At 37.2% G+C, this 19,178-nt stretch overlaps 1 protein-coding gene and 1 pseudogene across 1 annotated transcript in view; both read left to right on the top strand.

Annotated features, from left to right (window-relative positions):
* The window catches only part of LOC107756529 (membrane-spanning 4-domains subfamily A member 4A-like), a 7,326-nt gene extending 956 nt beyond the window's left edge, over positions 1-6,370 (top strand). The window contains exons 2-8 of the mRNA XM_016573682.1: positions 2,559-2,748; positions 2,973-3,083; positions 3,181-3,249; positions 3,875-4,015; positions 4,392-4,508; positions 5,152-5,229; positions 5,913-6,370. Of these exons, the coding sequence (XP_016429168.1) occupies positions 2,584-2,748; positions 2,973-3,083; positions 3,181-3,249; positions 3,875-4,015; positions 4,392-4,508; positions 5,152-5,229; positions 5,913-5,987 (756 nt within the window). The 5' untranslated portion in view covers positions 2,559-2,583 and the 3' untranslated portion in view covers positions 5,988-6,370. The remainder of the gene's footprint in view (positions 1-2,558; positions 2,749-2,972; positions 3,084-3,180; positions 3,250-3,874; positions 4,016-4,391; positions 4,509-5,151; positions 5,230-5,912) is intronic.
* A 1,356-nt stretch (positions 6,371-7,726) lies between these two features.
* On the top strand, positions 7,727-15,157 carry LOC107756521 (neoverrucotoxin subunit alpha-like; annotated as a pseudogene).
* Positions 15,158-19,178: the final 4,021 nt, after the last annotated feature.

The raw sequence follows: 19,178 nt of genomic DNA, 5'->3' as shown, positions 1-19,178 counted from the left end.
ACGTTGAAAAATAAATCCGACCTCACGTTGTGTCAGTCACGTTTACACACTGCCTCCGAAACTTTCGTCCGTCATAAAAAAATTCGGACCAGGTTCGATTTTCTGAGTTTTCGCATCCGTAGCAAGCATTTTGATAGGAAAGGATAACGAATATGAAAAAAAAAACAGAATAACGCATACGAAAATTTCAGACTCGGTGTGCAAGGACCTTTACTGTTTTTTTTTCTGTCACATTTAAAAAAAAAAAAAGTGTCACATGTGACATAGTAATACAATTTCATAAATACCTTCAAAGTCAAAGAAGTAAGGTAACACAGTGACAAAAAATGGTACACGTGGTCTTTAAATAAATGCACAAAAAAGATCAGAAATCATTAAGCTGTCATTTATGTGTATTCATAAAGTCAAAAGGTAATCTAACAATGTGGTATAAGTTTAAATGTTAGAAAAAGAAATACATTTTAAGACATCTTGCCATACCAAAAGCGGACATTTCTGTAGAACGAACCTTCACATCAAAGTCAACTGTTATTATATTACTTCTTAATTATAAACGCAACTAGTTTTCAGAGAAAGTTGCTAAAGGAAGGTCGATTTGTTGCTAAATGACGTTGTTGTGATGTCATTGCGCGATCATGACGCAAAATTGTCACAACATCAAATCTAAGCAAAAAATATATTTTATATATGTTAATTTAGATTTGTTTGTAAAATAATATGCGTAATATAATATTAAAATATAAATAACTGTATTTTTAAATACATTGAATTATTGAACACATTTTTGAATGATTACAATTTAAGCTTTTTTTAATAGCTAGTAAACTAGTAATACTACACATTCTCAACAATTATACTTTAAGCAGTGTATTAGTAGTTAGTTAGTATGCTACACTCTAAGAAAAGTCTCTAAAAGTAGGGCACAATCTACTTTGTTAATATGAAAGAATTTTACGTATTGTTTTTTTACCTGCCTTTTAAATAACGCATTGTTTTTTTCGGGTTACAGGGTTATAATGGATAATGCCCTGGAAAATTACTAGTATCTTTTCCATTTTTCTTACAGTGTACTAACTGATCAACAATCGCAGGTACAAGCTACTAACAAAGCGTATCATAAATGAACAATTATTCAATTATTATTATTATGATAATTATTCGTGTCACTAGTTAAAATTGCTTATTTCTCTGGATTTAAACATTCTTCGAAACATTTGAGATAATGTAAGTACACAAGTCAGCAAAATATATAACACTGTTCTAGTGGTTTTTGGATATTTTAATAAAATAAATCTTACATATTGTGCCTTTAAATGGAACAATTGCAAACAGCAGCTAACTCAATTCACATGATTTGTGTACTGCTAGGCATCTGTGGTTTCCTCTTTTTGTGTAATTTGGATGGAAAATGAGTGCCTTTTTATTGTCCGAGTCACTTATTAAAAGCTGCTAAAAGTTGCCGTATAAGTTTTAAAAATGGCTAAATTTGTTGCTAAGTGCTTTTGGGAGAGTTGCTAGGGTAGTCTGAAAAGTTGCTAAATTTGGCAACAAAATTGCTAAGTTGGCAACACTGTAAATCCGCTTTGAAGCAATCACATACAGGGTGGGTTTCCCCCTTCTGGTCTATGTATCCCATAAATTATGTTTATCCTCAGTGGGGATAAAAATATAAAAATATCCCCCCGGGTGATGCTACTCCACCAACCACCAACAGAGCATCTAAAATACCAAAAATAAAAGTATTTTTTAAAACATCAGCAGGTAAAACATTGAAATACGACAATACAAACAACAATAAAATCAGAAATGGACTTTAACTGTCAGCGCTTCTGTTTAATAGAGACCGTCTGGGTTTCGTGATCCTGGTTCACGCACCATTAGTGTATTTCAGAGTGACAGTATGAGATTGTGCGAATTATGATCACGCAATATTGACTGATGGATCGGCAGAGAATCGTCTTTCTGTGAGTCATTAGGAAATTATGGTTCTATTCTCTTTAAAGAAATATGAGGCAAATGTGTGAATACATAATGTGCGCACTTTTGGAGTAAACGTTTGTATGATGTGTAGCGAAGCACTGATCAACAATAAATGGAAGCAAGCGCAATTTAATATGTACAGGTTCAATTGCCAATATATCATAAATAGTGGTCAAATATCGAAGCTATCTAATCTCAAGGTCATATCAGAATATTTATTGTGAACACTCAGTTCAAGGCGGTGGTTCATACAGTGCCAAATAAGTACATCGGGAAACAGTTGAACAATCTTTGCTGCAACACTAGCATAACGGAGGCACCACCTGAAGCAAAACAAACAAAACGTTCTTTTAGAACAGCTTCGGAAATTGTTGAAATCACGGTCACATTTACAGACTGTGGTTATGAGTTTATGAATCATATGTCAGCATGAATAGGGAGCGCTTATAAGTCACTTTTATAAATGTCTTTGGAAATGAGCATCTGCTAAAAGCCTTAAATGATGTAGATCAATTTAAACATGAGCTGTTTCATAATCATATTGTTCACATGTTTTGATTTACTGTGGTTTTGTACAGGTCAGTTTGAGATTGAGAAACCAGAATGTCTCACACTGTCGTACCCATGAACTCTTCAACGCTCGTCATCCAGCTGCAGCCAGCAACACAAACAGCACCTCCTGTGCCTGTTTATGTACAACAGGTGGCGGGAGCTTCACCTCTTCAAGGACTTCAGGCATTTCTGAAAGGACAACCGAAAGCCCTTGGGGTGAGAAATGTCTCATAAACTCAAATATAAGTATTACAAGTAAATAGTGCACTATAAGTAAATAGTGCAGGTCACTGTGAGGTAAGAAAAGTACTTACATTTTTTTCTAGTACAATCATAAGTCCATAACTACAGCTGCCATATTGTATATTTTAAATTGTTCCCCTTTATGAAAGAGTCTCTCGTGCTACTCACACTTTCTGCGTTCTTTTTGTCCCTCACAGACGGTCCAGATAATGATCGGTCTGCTAACTCTCCTGTTTGGCATTGTGTCTTCAGTTTATGCAGAACCCATCTTTGTCTTTAGTGGTCTTCCTTACTGGGGATCTCTCATCGTAAGAAACTACTATACAATTAAGTTTTCTGTCTTTTATAATACAAGCTACATATTCCAACCCAAGCTTTAATCCTGGCCTTTCTCTCTTTTCTCAGTACATTACCGCAGGCTCACTCTGCATTGCTGCAGAAAATAAAATGAATTCCCCCTCCAGTGTGTGCTTGGTATGTACTACACAACACTTTACTTTTAAAGGTCCAAGCACCGTGCACTTTCAGTCTGATTTATGTGCCCCCAGACCACGATTTGGTAGTTTTTGTTTCTAAACAAAGCAGCGCTGCGCTTATAAACCCTACTTTAATATGCATTATACAGAAGCAAGGTGAAAAGAAAACACCATCTAAACTTTTCTGAAGAGCTAACAAGGCAAATTTTCATCCTCTGCTGTCTAAGCTTAAAAAAAAAATCAAGTTTTGCAGAATGCTTCCTATTTCTCTTCTGGTTAGGTTAAATGCAATTAAAATGACATTGTCCCCTTTTACACCAGTATATCTGCTGTAAGCAAAAAAAATAAAAATCTGGGAAGATTGACCGGACTTTGCTGTAAAACCACATTATATTTAAAAAGACAAGTTTTTATTGTTTCACTATTTTATTATCCACATGAGCCACTGGTGCTTGGACCCTGATGACTGCTGCTTAATGAGGCTATGTTTCATTATTTATGTGAAGTATAGTGTATTTTTATCACACTCCATATACTTTTCTATATACATTAACGTGTTAACACAATGTTTTAAAGTTTTTGCTAATTTATTAACCTGTTTTATGTTGTTTTTCTGCCTGTAGGTGAATGCGTCACTGGGAATGAACATTTTCAGTATTATAACCGCAGGCATTGCCATTATTTTACTTTCACTGGATTTGGTTATAGGTCCACGCATGTACTGCTGGGGTTATGACTGTAATTATTTAGACAGAAATTATGAGGCAAGTCTTCAACTTTTATATTCACTAGGGATGCACCGAAATTGCATTTTCGGTTTTTGTTCAAAAGAGAAAAATGGCTGAAACATTAGCAATGAAAAGGACAGTTATTTATGCATTTATAAGAGTTTCCATTTCAGACACAAAATTATTTAAATGAATCACACAACATGATTTTATTAAGGTTTGCACCAGTCAATTTACTGATATTTTTGCCATAATTTAATGCCCAAAAAGCATGTCTTAAATGTGTTACATTATCATATAAACTTGAAGAATGGTAGATTCTGGACTGCTGAGCAGACGGTGTACCAGTGTGAGCACTAATTATCATTGATTCTGTTCTGATTATTTGTGTTAATGTTGATTGTTCTCTCAGACTCTCTTCAGGGGAATCAGAGGTGTGTTGCTGTTATTCGCCGTGCTTGAGTTTATCATCTCCATCTGTCTGTCAGCATTTGCCTGTAAAGCCAACGGCTGCTGTTGTCCTCCTCAGGTGAGTAACGAGCCAAATCAGGAGTGCTCAAACTTCTCTCGAGTTCAATGTAAAATTCTCGAGTAAATAAAGTGAACTCCGCACACATTATGTTCCCAAACATTAAACCTGCAGCACTTGCAGAGATGGAGTTCATGAGAAGCATTTTTACTGTGAACTGAGTTGCCCTAAAAACATATTGCATAAAATGTTTTGGTCAAGATAATTAGGTTACACTTGAACTTGAGGCCTGAGTGTTTTCTCCCCTGATAGAACTAAAAAAATAATTCAACAAACAATAATTCAACAAACCTGCTCACACATTTGTACTCTCAGAAGAAGTTGTTGTTTATATAGTATGTCAATATGTGCTCTAAAACGACATATTATGCTATACTTAATCGTGAAAAATCACAGCTACTTTATGCAGGCTGTGTGCATTTTACTGTGGACTGACTGTTTTGAAACTTATATGGTAGTTAAATAGCCGCTAGACCTCAGTTAGCGTGAAAAAAGCCAGGAAATTTCCGTTTTGACAATATGGGACCTTTAATATTTTATTTCAAGACATTTGTCAGGTCTTTGTTGTTAAAACACCCTTTCTTGTAGAACTAATTTCTTATGCATCCCTAATTCTAACACTACATGTGTATTTTTTCCAAAGGTGCAGTTTGCTCAGGTTTTATTACCACAGTCCTCTGATTTCAGACCCATTCGTTTCCAGGATCTTAACAGCTCAGAGGTAAGAGAAGCTTGTAACCCAAAATTAGTTGGAAAAAAAATACAAAATTTTGAATTTAGTGTTGAGAGTCCATGGGTCTCGTTTATAAAATGTTGCGCAGAAACCCTCCTAAATTTGATCTTACGATCATCTCTCACGTGTGATTCATAGAGTGAACGTACGCACAGAAAACGCTCGTATTCCTCTCTTTCTGAAGTGAAATCTATGAATCGTAAATGATCTTGAACTTGCGTGCAACTGAATGGTTTCAGCTCTCTGCCTCGTAAACGACTCGTAATTAATGTCATTAACATATAAAAGATCACCAGTCATCGTCCAAATCCTTTCATCTAGAACGGCGAGCTGCAAGAACAGCTTACATTTCCAAAAACCTGTAGTCTTGTCAGGACAAAAACTTGTCTTGTACTCCAACAAGAAGTACGTACGTCTGCTCAGACCCTGACGTGACGCTAAGCACTTTTCCACGTCTAAGGCAGTTTTTACAAATATGAGCGCTGGCGTGGATTTAAGCGTACGCACACTCTAAGATCGAATCTGTGCGTACGCACGCTTTATAAATGAGGCCCCATGTATTGGAAATGTGTGAAGCACTCAGTAATGAGTGCAATAATTGTTACATAATATTATCAATAAATAAGCAATCAAGCAAGAAAGCTCATCATATAGTTTTGTTATTCTTGCAGATACCTGTGGCCAGCAGCTCTTGCATTTATCACCCGCCTGCAGACGCTCCTCCACAATACAGTGAATACAAATAAATATGAATAAGTGGACAGTGTTGCCTTATGAAACAAAAATATATATGGGAACGTATTGGAAAATATAATGCAATATATTAAATAATACACGTCCATACATGGGAAACTATACTGCAGTATATTCATGGGCCATGTGTGGCTATACATTGATACATATAAAAAATACACTTCAAAAGTGCACTGCATTTTTACATGTAATGGCTTTATTGAAAAACTCAATTTCTCTTTTAAGAGTTAATGCTTGGGTTTGCATATAGCTGAACACGTTCATAAACTTTTCTATCACTTTGTTTGCTGAGTTACACATTTCATATATGAAAATATTCGTGATGTATAAGAGAAAACTGCACTGAAAACAAATATTAAAGTTTTCTGTTTTTGGACTATTGGATGTCTTGTTAAAATCATTTAACAAGTTTATTTTCATATTATTTATTTCGGTTGAAATGTATTTTATCACATGTATATATATATATATTATAAATATTATTATTGAATAAATACGTTACATTATATAAGTAAATATATTGTCACATTTTTCAATACATGAAAAGCATCAATTCCTTATGTATCATTAATATCTTGTAATATATTAACACATTATTCAGTATATTTTCAATGTACATTAAACAATTTAATATATTGATTGTTAATGTACAAGACGAGATGTTTTCTTTGCGTAAGGGTTGTGGTCCTGCGGTCGTGTGTGATGCTTTCATGCGACACATTTGTTGCAATCCGCAAGATCTCGAAAATTAAATGGAATGTAAACAGGTTGTAAATAAGAATGCACACTGCAAATGTAAAAGCTGTTAGTTATCAGTACATGAATATTCATCACAGTTAATCAAGCGCATAATAGAGTTCCAAAGGTTGTGTGTAATTAACAAAATGTTACTTTCATCAGTGGTGTATAAAGTACCTGAAAGCCATACTCAAGTAACAGTACAGATATCTTACCAGAAAATGACTTTGGTAGAAGTTGAAGTCACCGTTTAGAATATTACTTGATTAAAAGTCTTAAAGTATGTGATATTTATTGTACTTAAGTACGAAAAGTATTTTTTAAATCTTAAACGTACTTAAGTATTGAAAGTAAAAGTACAAGTAAATGCAAAATTTTTATATCTTTTCATGTGACAACACTGAAGAAATGACACTTTTGACAACACTGAAGAAATGAGTGTACAGCTTGTATAACAGTGTAAATTTGCTGTCCCCTCAAAATAACTCAACACACAGTCATTAATGTCTAAACTGCTGGCCACAAAAGTGAGTACACCCCTAAGTGAAAATGTCCAAATTGTTAATTTCCGTGATGCCTTTTAGGTTATCCTTCAGAAGGTTTGTTCCTTATGGCATTTCTAATACTGCCATAATGTATGAATGTAAAACACCAGCACTTCTTTTTTCCACTTCAAACACTGCTTAACCGTAATAATATGCTTTAATTGCAGTTAGTTTTAAGTCTCAAAATAACAGCTACGATGGTGTGTGGTTACTTTCCAATCAGAATTTTGGTCACAGAAAATGAAATTTGAATGAAAGAAAAACTTTTAGAAAAACAAAAGATAATATAGCTCATGGGGTATGTTTTCCAACAGCATTGTTAGCCAACTGTAGTCGCGAGTTTCATTGTTACATACATACATAGACGATTCAGTCTCCTGTACCCAGACTTCTAACTTACAAACAGCATGGCAAACATAGGTGCTTGGAACTATAACTAGCCTACAACTATGACTGGTGGTGAGAAGCATAGTTTTTTGTTAGTAAAACATGTGGACTTAAATAAATCAGGCTCTTGGGCACAATAAGAAGCTAACATGCACTACAATCTATATCCTCCATTCCATTTAAATATGTATCAATTTTTAAGAGTGCGCGCGTGCATAAATGCATAAGTGAACCCCGGACTATGACATAACAGGAAACCTGCGGTAAATCAAACATCAAATATAGAAAAATAACAAGGAACAACAAATAATTTAAGTAGTCATCAAGTGCCATGTTCAATTCAGCAGCATCTCTGTGATCTCGAATCGATGATTTATGCTGCATTCTAGATAAATTTGGATTTTTCCCTCCTCCTACTTGGAAATAATGTGTGTAGGAACACTGCATGAAGTCGGACATCCGACCTGTGAACTATTTCAGTACAGTATATATTTAAGTACAGTAACTAATTACATTTACTCAAAAACAAGGAAGGAAAAATAAGGAAACAAGTGATGTTTTGCCCCATTCAGCTACCTTGCTGAATGGCTTAACTCTAGTTAGAAGGCGCACTATGTGTCTTTAACAAATAGATGTGCATTGCAAGCTGATGAAATAAGAAAACCCCAGCAACCACCTGAGCCTGAACCACCTATCATGGTTTAAAATCATTTGATTATTGTTATTGACATACCCCTTTATCCTCTTACTGATAACGCAGCCATTGCCATGTAACAGTTGCATAAATGCTACTGCTTATGCACTTAGTGCTTCACTCCTGCATTAAATGTAAGACCGCTAAACATAACATTAAGTTTAAATCTTGTTTATGATTGCTCATTTTTTAATTAATAAGGCAGACCAGGCAATATGCACAGCTGGTATGATGTGAAAGACTTATTTTAGATGTTGATTTCAGATGCTATCTGAATAAGTATTAAGATGGGCTTTGGTTGATCGGATCACAACTGGACGACACTAAATACAGGTGTAAACGGGGTGTAAAACATTTTGAGCTTGTCCACTTTTGACCACATCCAGAAGTAGTCGAAAACGACTGCGTCCGTGGTATAGACGCTCATGTGGTCGAAAATATTCAAAGAGCCGCTTAAAGGGTTAGTTCACCCAAAAATGACAATTCAGTCATTAATTACTCACCCTCACCTTAATTTGTGTTCCAAAGATGAACGAAGGACTTGGGGGTTTGGAACGACATGAGGGTGAGTAATTAATGACTGAATTTACATTTTTGGGTGAACTATCCCTTTAAGACTGCCTACTCTAAGCCTAATGACACAATAAACATTATGGGGAGCGCGCTAGTCAAGACGGGATTTAAACTTTGCCGATAAGTTTGGTTTGACGAGGAAAAACGTGCTAAGCACAATGTTTTCTAAACATTTCTGTTTTCTAACAGTCACTTGCCGCGTTCAGCGTGGTCTCGCAGAGCAGAAATTAAAGCTGATGCTCTGTATGTTTTCCTGTGGTCCTGGCTCTTCAAAGCTTTATAATGGCAATGAACAGGGTGAGATTTTGAAGGCCAAAAAAGTGCATCCATGGATCATAAAACGTACTTAATGAAAGCCTTCCGACGCGAATCGTGGCGTTTGTGTAAGATAAATATCCATATTTAAAACTTTATAAAGCAAAACAATGAGTTTCCGGTGCGATGGTCTTGCACATTCGATATTCGTTAACTTCCGTGACGTAGTACACGATGCCATGACGAGCTATGCATTCTTTCCGTGTCAGCTGCGGAGCACCTCATTGCATTGTGTACTATGTCATGGAAGTTTTAAAAAAGAATATTTATCTTACACAAACACTGGTTAGGATCAAAAGGCCTTTATTAGCCCCCTGGAGCCGCGTGAAGTACGTTTTATGATCCACGGATGCACTTTTTGGCATCTCATCCCCCATTCACTGCCATTATAAAGCTTGGAAGAGCCAGAATAAATGTTATTATAACGCCGATTGTGTTCGTCTGAAAGAAGAAAGTCATATACACCTAGGATTGCTTGAGGGTGAGTAAATTATTGGGTAATTTTCATTTTTGGGTGAATTATCCCTTTAAGGACATAGCAGCCTGCGCCATCTAGAGTTTCATGCCAGAACTTTGTATTAAAAATAGTTTCCACTATAAATGTGATGTGGACACATGCGTTTTTGATTACCTCTGTGTGTGCTTTTGGTGATCATCAGATCACAAACGTTTCTGACCGCTTCCACCTGTATTTATCGCTGAACAGAGCAGATCACAAAAACACATCTTAACGCCAGCTGAAAAAAAATAAATTAATTAATAAGACATTGAATAATTTTTAGATATAACATGTGATTCTAATAAATTCACTGCAGATTTCCCCCCCCATTTTCAGGGATCAGACTTTGGAATAATGAGGAGATGAAGAAGAATATTTCCTCTCGTAACCAAATTAACACAAGATTCAATGTCACAGCTTCAGACTCCATTAAGGACAAATCTAAGTTACTAAATATTGGTGGTGAATTGAAACTGAGTCTTTTAAGTGGACTCATCAGTGTTAGTGGAGCAGCAAAGTATCTCAATGACACCAAGAACTCTTTCAAACAGGAGAGACTGACTCTACTCTATCATTCAACCAGCAAGTTTGAGGAATTGATCATTAACCGATTGCCCAGCATGCAAAATATTTCTGATGATGACGATATAGCCACACATGTAGTGACAGGAATACTGTATGGGGCAGATGCCTGTTTCATTTTTGACAGAAAATTTTCAGTAGATGAGGACAAAACCACAGTAGAAGGAGAATTAAAAGTGGCCCTTGAGAAACTAAAGGGTGTCGTTTCAATAGATGGAAATGTTAATCTGAGCATGAACGACAGTCAGAAAAATGCAGTCAAAAACTTCACATGTACATTCTATGGTGACTTCCGGCTACCATCTAACCCAACCTCTTTTGAAGATGCAATGAATGTTTTTGCTGATCTTCCAAAGCTGCTGGGAGAAAATAAAGATCTGGCGGTTCCTCTGAGAGTCTGGCTTTATCCTCTGGACAAACTTCACTCAAGTGCTTCAAAACTTCATAAAGACATCAGCATGGATCTAATCATGAGAATTGAATCAGTGGTCGAGAGTTTAAACACAGCTGAGATGAAATGTAGTGACTTTCTGGAAGACACTCCCGCTCAGACGTTTGCTGCATTTCATGATAAAATTCTGCAAATGCAGAAAAACTGTGACTCGTACAAGTTGAGACTCATGAAGGAACTCGGCTCTCTGCTGCCAAACATCCGTGGAGACGTGATGAAGGAAACTGCACTGAATGCACTTCTACAAGAAAATGATAAATCTCCATTCAGAGGAAGTGATCTTGCAGAATGGCTGGAAGAGAGAGAAAGAGAGTCTGAGATCATTAAATCAGTCCTTGGACGGCTGAAGGCTTATGGTGCACAGATAGAAGACAACATAGATGCCATCTGGATGGGCCTGGAAGTTGGAAACCTGGTGTGTTACACGTTCACATCATTGGACTGCTTAGATGTGCTTCTTTCTAAACAAGCTTACTATCTGAGTCCTTCGACAATAGGAGAAACTGATCAGAAGATCCCTGATTCAAAACAAAAGTCTTGGCTAACTCCTGAGATCAAAAAGAGCATGAAGAGAAACTTGAAGAGATTTAAGAACTTTACTGAGTTAAAGGACTGTAAAACAGCCAAGTTCATTGTGTCTTCAAAGGAAATGAAGAACCATCCTGGTTCCTGTATTCTCCTGTATGGAAGTGAATGCGATGAAGCTGTTTGCTTTACTCCTCCATCCAAACCAGCCTGTCCAATCACTGAAGAGGTCAAAGGTCAGAAGGTGGTTCCTCCATCATGTCCTGCTACAGTGGAGCTCAGATTACTGTATAAAGTGAAGCAGGACACAGTCTGGACATCTGAACCTGTGCTGAAGGATCAACACACAGTTACTCTGACTGATCTGAGAGAAGAAACTGAGTATGAGATCAAGTGTGCCGCGGTGGGGAAACTCAACTACACCGTAGACAGTGATGTGATCAGTGTCACCACAGAGGTATAAAGAAATTAATTTAAATGATTGATTAGAAATATATGCTGCTTCGGGACAATGAGTTTTTATAATTAAATTATCCCCTTATTGCCAGTTTCACAAATCAGTATCAAATGTGAGTTTTTTGTTTTTTTCAGACAAGTACAAGGAGCAGAGCGGATACAGGTGAGTCATATACTTTTTCTTACCTACTATGGCAGTTTTACACCTATTTTATTTTTTTTTAAATAAATGCTGTAGATATGTACATTGTTACAGAGTCAACAGAGGAAATGTGCGGATCCATTTGCTAAGCTTTATTCAAAGAAAAGGTCAGAAACAGGCAGGGTCAAAACACCAGCAAACAGGTATGGCACAGGCAAGACAAAAGAGTAATCCAAGGACAGACGTGATCAGTCTCCGGCGAACAATATCCAACAAGGCAAGGCAAATGGGTAATCCAACAGACAGACGATAATCCAGGCGAGGTACAAACAGAGTCCAAACGACAAGACGAGAGAGAGATCCAAGACAGGCAGAAGATCAGGAAACAGGCAATAAGGCAACACGACGTGACTAGACTTAGACTAGAACTAGAACTAGAAACTAGGACAGGGAACTGGCTCCGTAAAGTAGCTATCACTAGGAGAGCGATAAATGCTAAACAATACTCAGCGATCAGAAAGAGGAAGTCCTTGGCTTATAAAGTGTGTTTGATTGGTTGCAGCTGTGTGTGTAATCAGTGCAATGGATGATGGGAAATGTAGTCCGGGGTGACATGCAACAGTTTGTGTAGTGTGAGATTCAATGTAACTGGAAGGCAACATCTGGTGGCGAGCAGACGGAAAACCACGGACCGGATTCGTGACATACATTATATAGGAAATGGCTTCCAAAAATGTTTTTTGATTGTGCCAGCAGTTTATGCAAGGCAAAAATTAAAGGGGGTCATTCGTACTTTATTGTTTTTATTATTATGAAGCAAAATGCAGTTTCTCCCATAGATTTGGATACTGTGGTATATTAGAACAATGTGCATAATATACACCGATGAGCCATTACATTATGACCACCTATCTATTAACCTGTATGACCTTCTTTAGTCCACAAAACAGCGGCCACATGGTGAGGAACTGATTGGACGAGGTGGTGATAGGTCTCCTGGGGTATCTGGTATCATAATGTCAACAGCAGGTCCTCCAGTTCCCGTACATGAACGGTGGTGGTAGCGCGAACCCGCTTTTCCAAGTCGAACCACAAATGTTCGATTGGGTTCATGTCAGGTGAATTTAAAGGCCAAGGGATTAACAGAAATTCACCACCATGTTCCTCAAACCACTCTTTGAGATTCTGGCAGTGTTGCATGGCCACTATCCTGTTGGTAATGGCCATCACTGGCAGGGAACACAGTTGCCATAAATGGGTGCACTTGGTCCGCAATGATGTTCAGATACCTGACAGCTGTCAGGAATTGTGCTATTGGGAAACGGGGCCTAACGTGTCCTAAGAAAACTGCCGCTGGCCTGTGTTCACCCAACAGTGCATCCTGGTGCCATTGCCTCTGTTGTTAATTGGCGTATCCACGCTTGGCTTTCAACGTGATACACCAGGAATCTTGATTCGTCAGACCAGGCCACTTTCTTCCAATCATCCATGGTCCAATCTCAATGATCTTGGGCCCATTTCATACGTTGTTGGCGATGGTGCGCAGTTAGCATAGGGACGTGGGTGGGTCATCGGCTACGCAGGCCCATACGCAGCAGGCTGTGATGAACTGTGTGCTGTGACACATTACCCTGGTCACCACTGTTGCAGCTGCTGGTGATTTGTCGCACTGTGGCCCTGTGGTCGCTGTGAACAATGCACGACAGTCTCCGCTCCCAATGAGCTGCAGACGACATACGGCTGGGTATCCGTGCACCACTTTTGATACATACTCACTACAGCGACACATGAACAACCTACAAGGTGCGCCGTTTGGTGTGCTCATTGTTCTAGGCTGGGGGAGGTCATAATGTAATGGCTCATCGATGTATAGATGAATAAATAAACCTTTAATATCTGATGAAATTATGTTTATTCTGTGCATTTTTTAAGAATTCCACTGTAGTAACTGTTTTTCTTCATCACTGTGTGCAACACCTGCTAACAGGAGATGTGAGGATTGTGCTGCTGGGAAAGACTGGCGTTGGGAAAAGTGCAGCGGGAAACACCATACTGCGATGAGAAGCTTTCAAATCAATACTGACTTCACGCTCTGTGAAAGAAACATCTGAGTTCAACAAAAGATGGATAACTGTGATCGACACTCCAGGGCTTTATGATTCTGGAGTTGATAAAGTTGAGATTAGGAAAGAGATCGTGATGTGCATCTCAATGGAGGCTCCTGGACCACATGTGTTTCTGCTGGTGATTCAACTGGGACGTTTCACTCAAGAGGAGAAAGACAGTGAAGATGATCCATGAGACATTTGGAGACAAATCCAGAATGTACACCATGGTGCTGTTCACCAGAGGAGATCAACTCAGAGGAAGAAGAATTCCAGATTTAATTGAAGATGATAAAAGTTTAAAGAGCCTCATCCAGCAGTGTGGTCACAGATACCATGTGTTCAATAACAATGAGACTGAAGATCAGACACAGGTTTCTGAGCTGCTGGAGAAGATTGACTGTATGGTGACAGAACATGGAGGCAGTTTCTACACCAATGAGATGTTCCAGCTGGTGGACAAGCACATCAAAGAGAGACAAAAGATGATAATAAAGGAGAAAAAAGTAGTGATCAAGAGAAGAGAAGAAGAGCTGAGAGCCAAATATGAAACCGAAATAAACCACATGAAGAAAGAAACAGAGAGAGAAAGCCAAGAGATGCAGACTGAACTGAGAAAAAGTGAAGAGGAGTTTAAAAAGAGGGAAGAGGAGATCAAGAAAGAAACAGATATGAAACTACGAAAAGAGATGAAGAGAAAACTGGAGGAGAATCAGAGAGAATATGAAGAGGAGAATAAAAGAAAAGAAAAATCCCTAGGAGAACAACAACAGAACTTTACAAAAAGCATGGAAGAAAAACAAGAGAAGGAAAAACATAACCTACAGGAAAGAATTCAAAGAGAAACAAGAGAACAAGCAGAGCATGAATATAATGAAAAACTTGATAGACGAGTGGCTAAAGCTTTAAAAGAAGCTGAAGAAAAACAGAAAATTCCCAAGTCCCAAATGGCACCCTTAAACCCTTACGGTCTTCCTCAGAGTCCACACTTTCCTGATGTAATGCAGCTTTGACTGTTGGGTACAAGTCGGCTGCGTAGCTTGCAGGCTTGCGGAGTCAACAGAAGTGCGCACAAGGGTGCATGGGGCAGCTCGCGAGCACCCTTCTGAAAGCTAAAATAATGAATGGGACACCCTATGGACACGCGCACACAGCAGCCACTGTAAGTCCACCAGACCAAAAGTGCACAAAAGGTGCTATTTGGGACAGGGCCTAAATATTGCTGCAGCCCAGAAAACTGCAATGGGAGGAGCTTACACTAAGACTCGTAAGTGGGAGGGGCTTACACCACAGCAAGTAGGCTGGGTTTCACAAGTGGGCGGGGCGTATGATTAGGGAGACTTGCGGCTTGCAGCTAAAGTCCCACCCACTTGAGGTTGACCCACCCATCTGCAGCTGGCTCCAGCCTCGTTTGTACTCGAAAATTCCATCAAATTCCACGGGGAATGATTTAATAACCATTTATACACTCATTTCACTTATGCATTTATTGTTCTGCCATTTTTATTATTTTTCTATTATTGTTTAATCTTATGTTTGGTGCTGTTATGTTAGTTATGTTATGTTAGTTGTCTTCACAATCAAGTAAGAGATAAGAGAATATCTCCTTTTAAAGGTTTTTAAAGGAAGAACTAATTTTCCATTGCTTGAAGAGGATTTGTGAAGTATGACAGCAACTAAGATTACTCAATAAACTTTGCTAATTTTACCTTCACTTTGTCTCCTGCTTTCTGTCCTCTGACCACCTCTTGCGATACAGAACTGTTGATACAGTTTTGGTTTCGAAACACAACGCAGCGAAACACTGCTGATGTTGGGGGTGCACGACACTTGCTGTTAACTGGTTTTGGGTTCCAGACAAAACAGATGTTTTCTGATGACATTGGTGTCAAGGGTTAGCTGTTCGCAGTTAAATCATTAGCTCTCCATCACGTTTTTCACACGGCGGTATTATATAACCAAAAATACAATTTTCTACCCAAATATTGCCTTATTTCACAACAACAACAAAAAAAATTTGTATTCAAATATCTGTTTCTTCAGATCTCACACTTAGTATGTGAGAACACATACTAAAATATATTTGTTATCAATTGTTTGCGGATAAGCGACGGTTATTTGAACTCACAATGTTGGGGGTGCACGACACTTGCTGTTAACTGGTTTTGGGTTCCAGACAAAACAGATGTTTTCTGATGACATTGGTGTCAAGGGTGAGCTGTTCGCAGTTAAATCATTAGCTCTCCATCACGTTTTTCACACGGCGGTATTATATAACCAAAAATAAAATTTTCTACCCAAATATTGCCTTATTTCACAACAACAACAAAAAAAAATTGTATTCAAATATCTGTTTCTTCAGATCTCACACTTAGTATGTGAGAACACATACTAAAATATATTTGTTATCAATTGTTTGCGGATAAGCGACGGTTATTTGAACTCACAACGCAGGCCAACCGTCCGTCAGTTTATTCTGCTCACTTCAACAATGTAATTTAATGCTAAACATGTAGAAAATGTGAACTTGCCTGTTTTAGCATGAATGTGAGTTCATTCATGTCCAATAAAGGACAGGGAAGCATCATTGCTCCTGAGGTAAATCAGTGTGTGTGTGTCACCATGACACCTGCAGTGCTTACTCTCTCTAGTGGCTGGAGCTGCAAACTAGCAGAGATAATTAAGAAGCAGCTCAGTACAAAATATATTTCTTTTGTTACACCATAAATCAATTAGTTTCTGAAATGAGCATTACAGCTGTGAATACACGTTGTGTATCACAGAAAATGTGATAACACTTTACAATCGATATACAGTAATACTTACAAATCGTTAAACTATAGTTAATATATTGTAGCTTCTAGTATAACATTGTTAACATATTAATAGGCTATATAGAAGTAGTGAGTTCTTCGTTGTCACTGTAAGTAATATCATTATTTGTATTTAACCACTCATAGTAAATCAGTTGTTATTTGATTATTAGGGGTAAACTCTTTGAATACAAGTTAAAAATTAACAGCATTTATTTAAAATATAAATCTTTTTGAGTCTGTATTTTTTTCTTTAGTTTTTTAAAGAAAGTAATACTTCAGCAAGAATGTGTTAAACTGATAAAAAAGTGATAGTAAAGACATATTGTGGGTGAGTAAATTATAAAATTGTCTTTTTTTGGTGAACTAGATTCAATGATTCAACCACGGCTAGAAGGCCATAGTGATGCCAATCTTTGACTTTACATGTAAGCCAAAAGGTCCACATACTGGCAGATGTGAGCACATGTATTCATTTTATCTCTATGACTAGACAAAATCTAGTCAGGATCTAATAATTCTTCATCGCAACCTGTGTGTGTAGCTTAAAAAGTTCACCCTGCATTTGTGTTGTGGTTCATTTTCTTTATATTCATTTATAATCATGTATCATTTAATCATATAATCATTTATAAAAAGTATTTAACCATATTTACTCATTTCATCACTTCAAAAAATGCTTGGCTAAACTTGGTCCAAAAATGGATAATTTAGTTTTTTAAAGAAAGTAATACTTCAGCAAGAATGTGTTAAACTGATAAAAAAGATTTAGTAAAGACATATTGTTAAAAAAAATATTTCTATTTTTAATAAATGCTGTTCTTTTTAATTGTTTATCCATCAGTTAATCCTGAGTATCACAGGTTCTGGAAAAAAAATGAAGCAGAACAACGGTATTCCAACATTTATAATAACTTGGGAAACTTCACACTGGACTTCAAGCAGCTTGGATTCTGTGCCTCTCCACTCTTCCTCCAGACTCCAGACCTTGATTTCCAAATGAAATGCAAAATCGACTTAAACACTTCCATCAACCACCTGGATTGACATTTTACTCTGTAACCTTAGGCAGTTTTCTTTTATATGCTGTTTATTGTTGATGATCGCATTATTTTTCATACACATCTGCTTACATGAGATTGCTCATCTTCCTCGCCTATGATTTGATTCTGGAAATGCTGTACTTGTTCAGAAGATGTGTGTTATGCCCCCCAATGATTGTCTTCTGGACCATTGCCAAGTCAGCAGTCTTCCCCATTATTGTGGTTTCAAAGACCAAGAGATACCCGCAATTTATACTGTAAGGATTGTCATTTAATGACACTCAAATGTAAATACTCAAATATTTTGAGATACTGGATTTTTTACTTTTTATGAGCTGTAAGATCTAATCATCAAAAAAAAAAAACTTTTGAAATGTTGTACTTGTAATGAATCTAGAATATATGAACGTTTCACTTTTTGAAATGTTACCAAAAAAAAACTTTTTCATGATATTCTATTTTTTTTTTAGATGCACCTGTATATATATATACAGTGCCATGAAAAGGTTTTTGCCCCCTTCCTGTTTTTTTTCCCATATGTCACACTTAAAGGGTTAGTTCACCCAAAAATGAAAATTAGCTTGTGTTTTACTCACCCTCGAAGCATCCTAGGTGTATATGACTTTCTTCTTTCAGATGAATCCAGTCGGAGTTATATTAAAAATTGTCCTGGCTATTCCAAGCTCTATCATTGCAGTCAGCGGGTGTTGCAGTTGAACAGTCCACAAGTCCTCAAATAAAGCGTGCGCATCCATAATAAAAGGCGCCTCACACGGCTCCGGGGGGTGAATAAAGGCCCCCTGTAGCGAATCCATGTGTTTTTGTAAGAAAAATATCCATATTTCAAACGTAATTGTCTTCTGGACCATTGCCAAGTCAGCAGTCTTCCCCATTATTGTGGTTTCAAAGACCAAGAGATACCCGCAATTTATACTGTAAGGATTGTCATTTAATGAAACTCAAATGTAAATACTCAAATATTTTGAGATACTGGATTTTTGACTTTTTATGAGCTGTAAGATCTAATCATCAAAAAAAAAAAAACTTTTGAAATGTTGTACTTGTAATGAATCTAGAATATATGAACGTTTCACTTTTTGAAATGTTACCAAAAAAAAACTTTTTCATGATATTCTATTTTTTTTTTAGATGCACCTGTATATATATATACAGTGCCATGAAAAGGTTTTTGCCCCCTTCCTGTTTTTTTTCCCATATGTCACACTTAAAGGGTTAGTTCACCCAAAAATGAAAATTAGCTTGTGTTTTACTCACCCTCGAAGCATCCTAGGTGTATATGACTTTCTTCTTTCAGA

Source organism: Sinocyclocheilus rhinocerous, unplaced genomic scaffold (assembly GCF_001515625.1).
Source record: "Sinocyclocheilus rhinocerous isolate Xijiao unplaced genomic scaffold, SAMN03320098_v1.1 scaffold653, whole genome shotgun sequence".
Classification (NCBI taxonomy): domain Eukaryota; kingdom Metazoa; phylum Chordata; class Actinopteri; order Cypriniformes; family Cyprinidae; genus Sinocyclocheilus; species Sinocyclocheilus rhinocerous.
The sequence above is the reverse complement of the archived record's forward strand: the minus strand, read 5'-3'. Positions and strand labels throughout refer to the sequence as shown.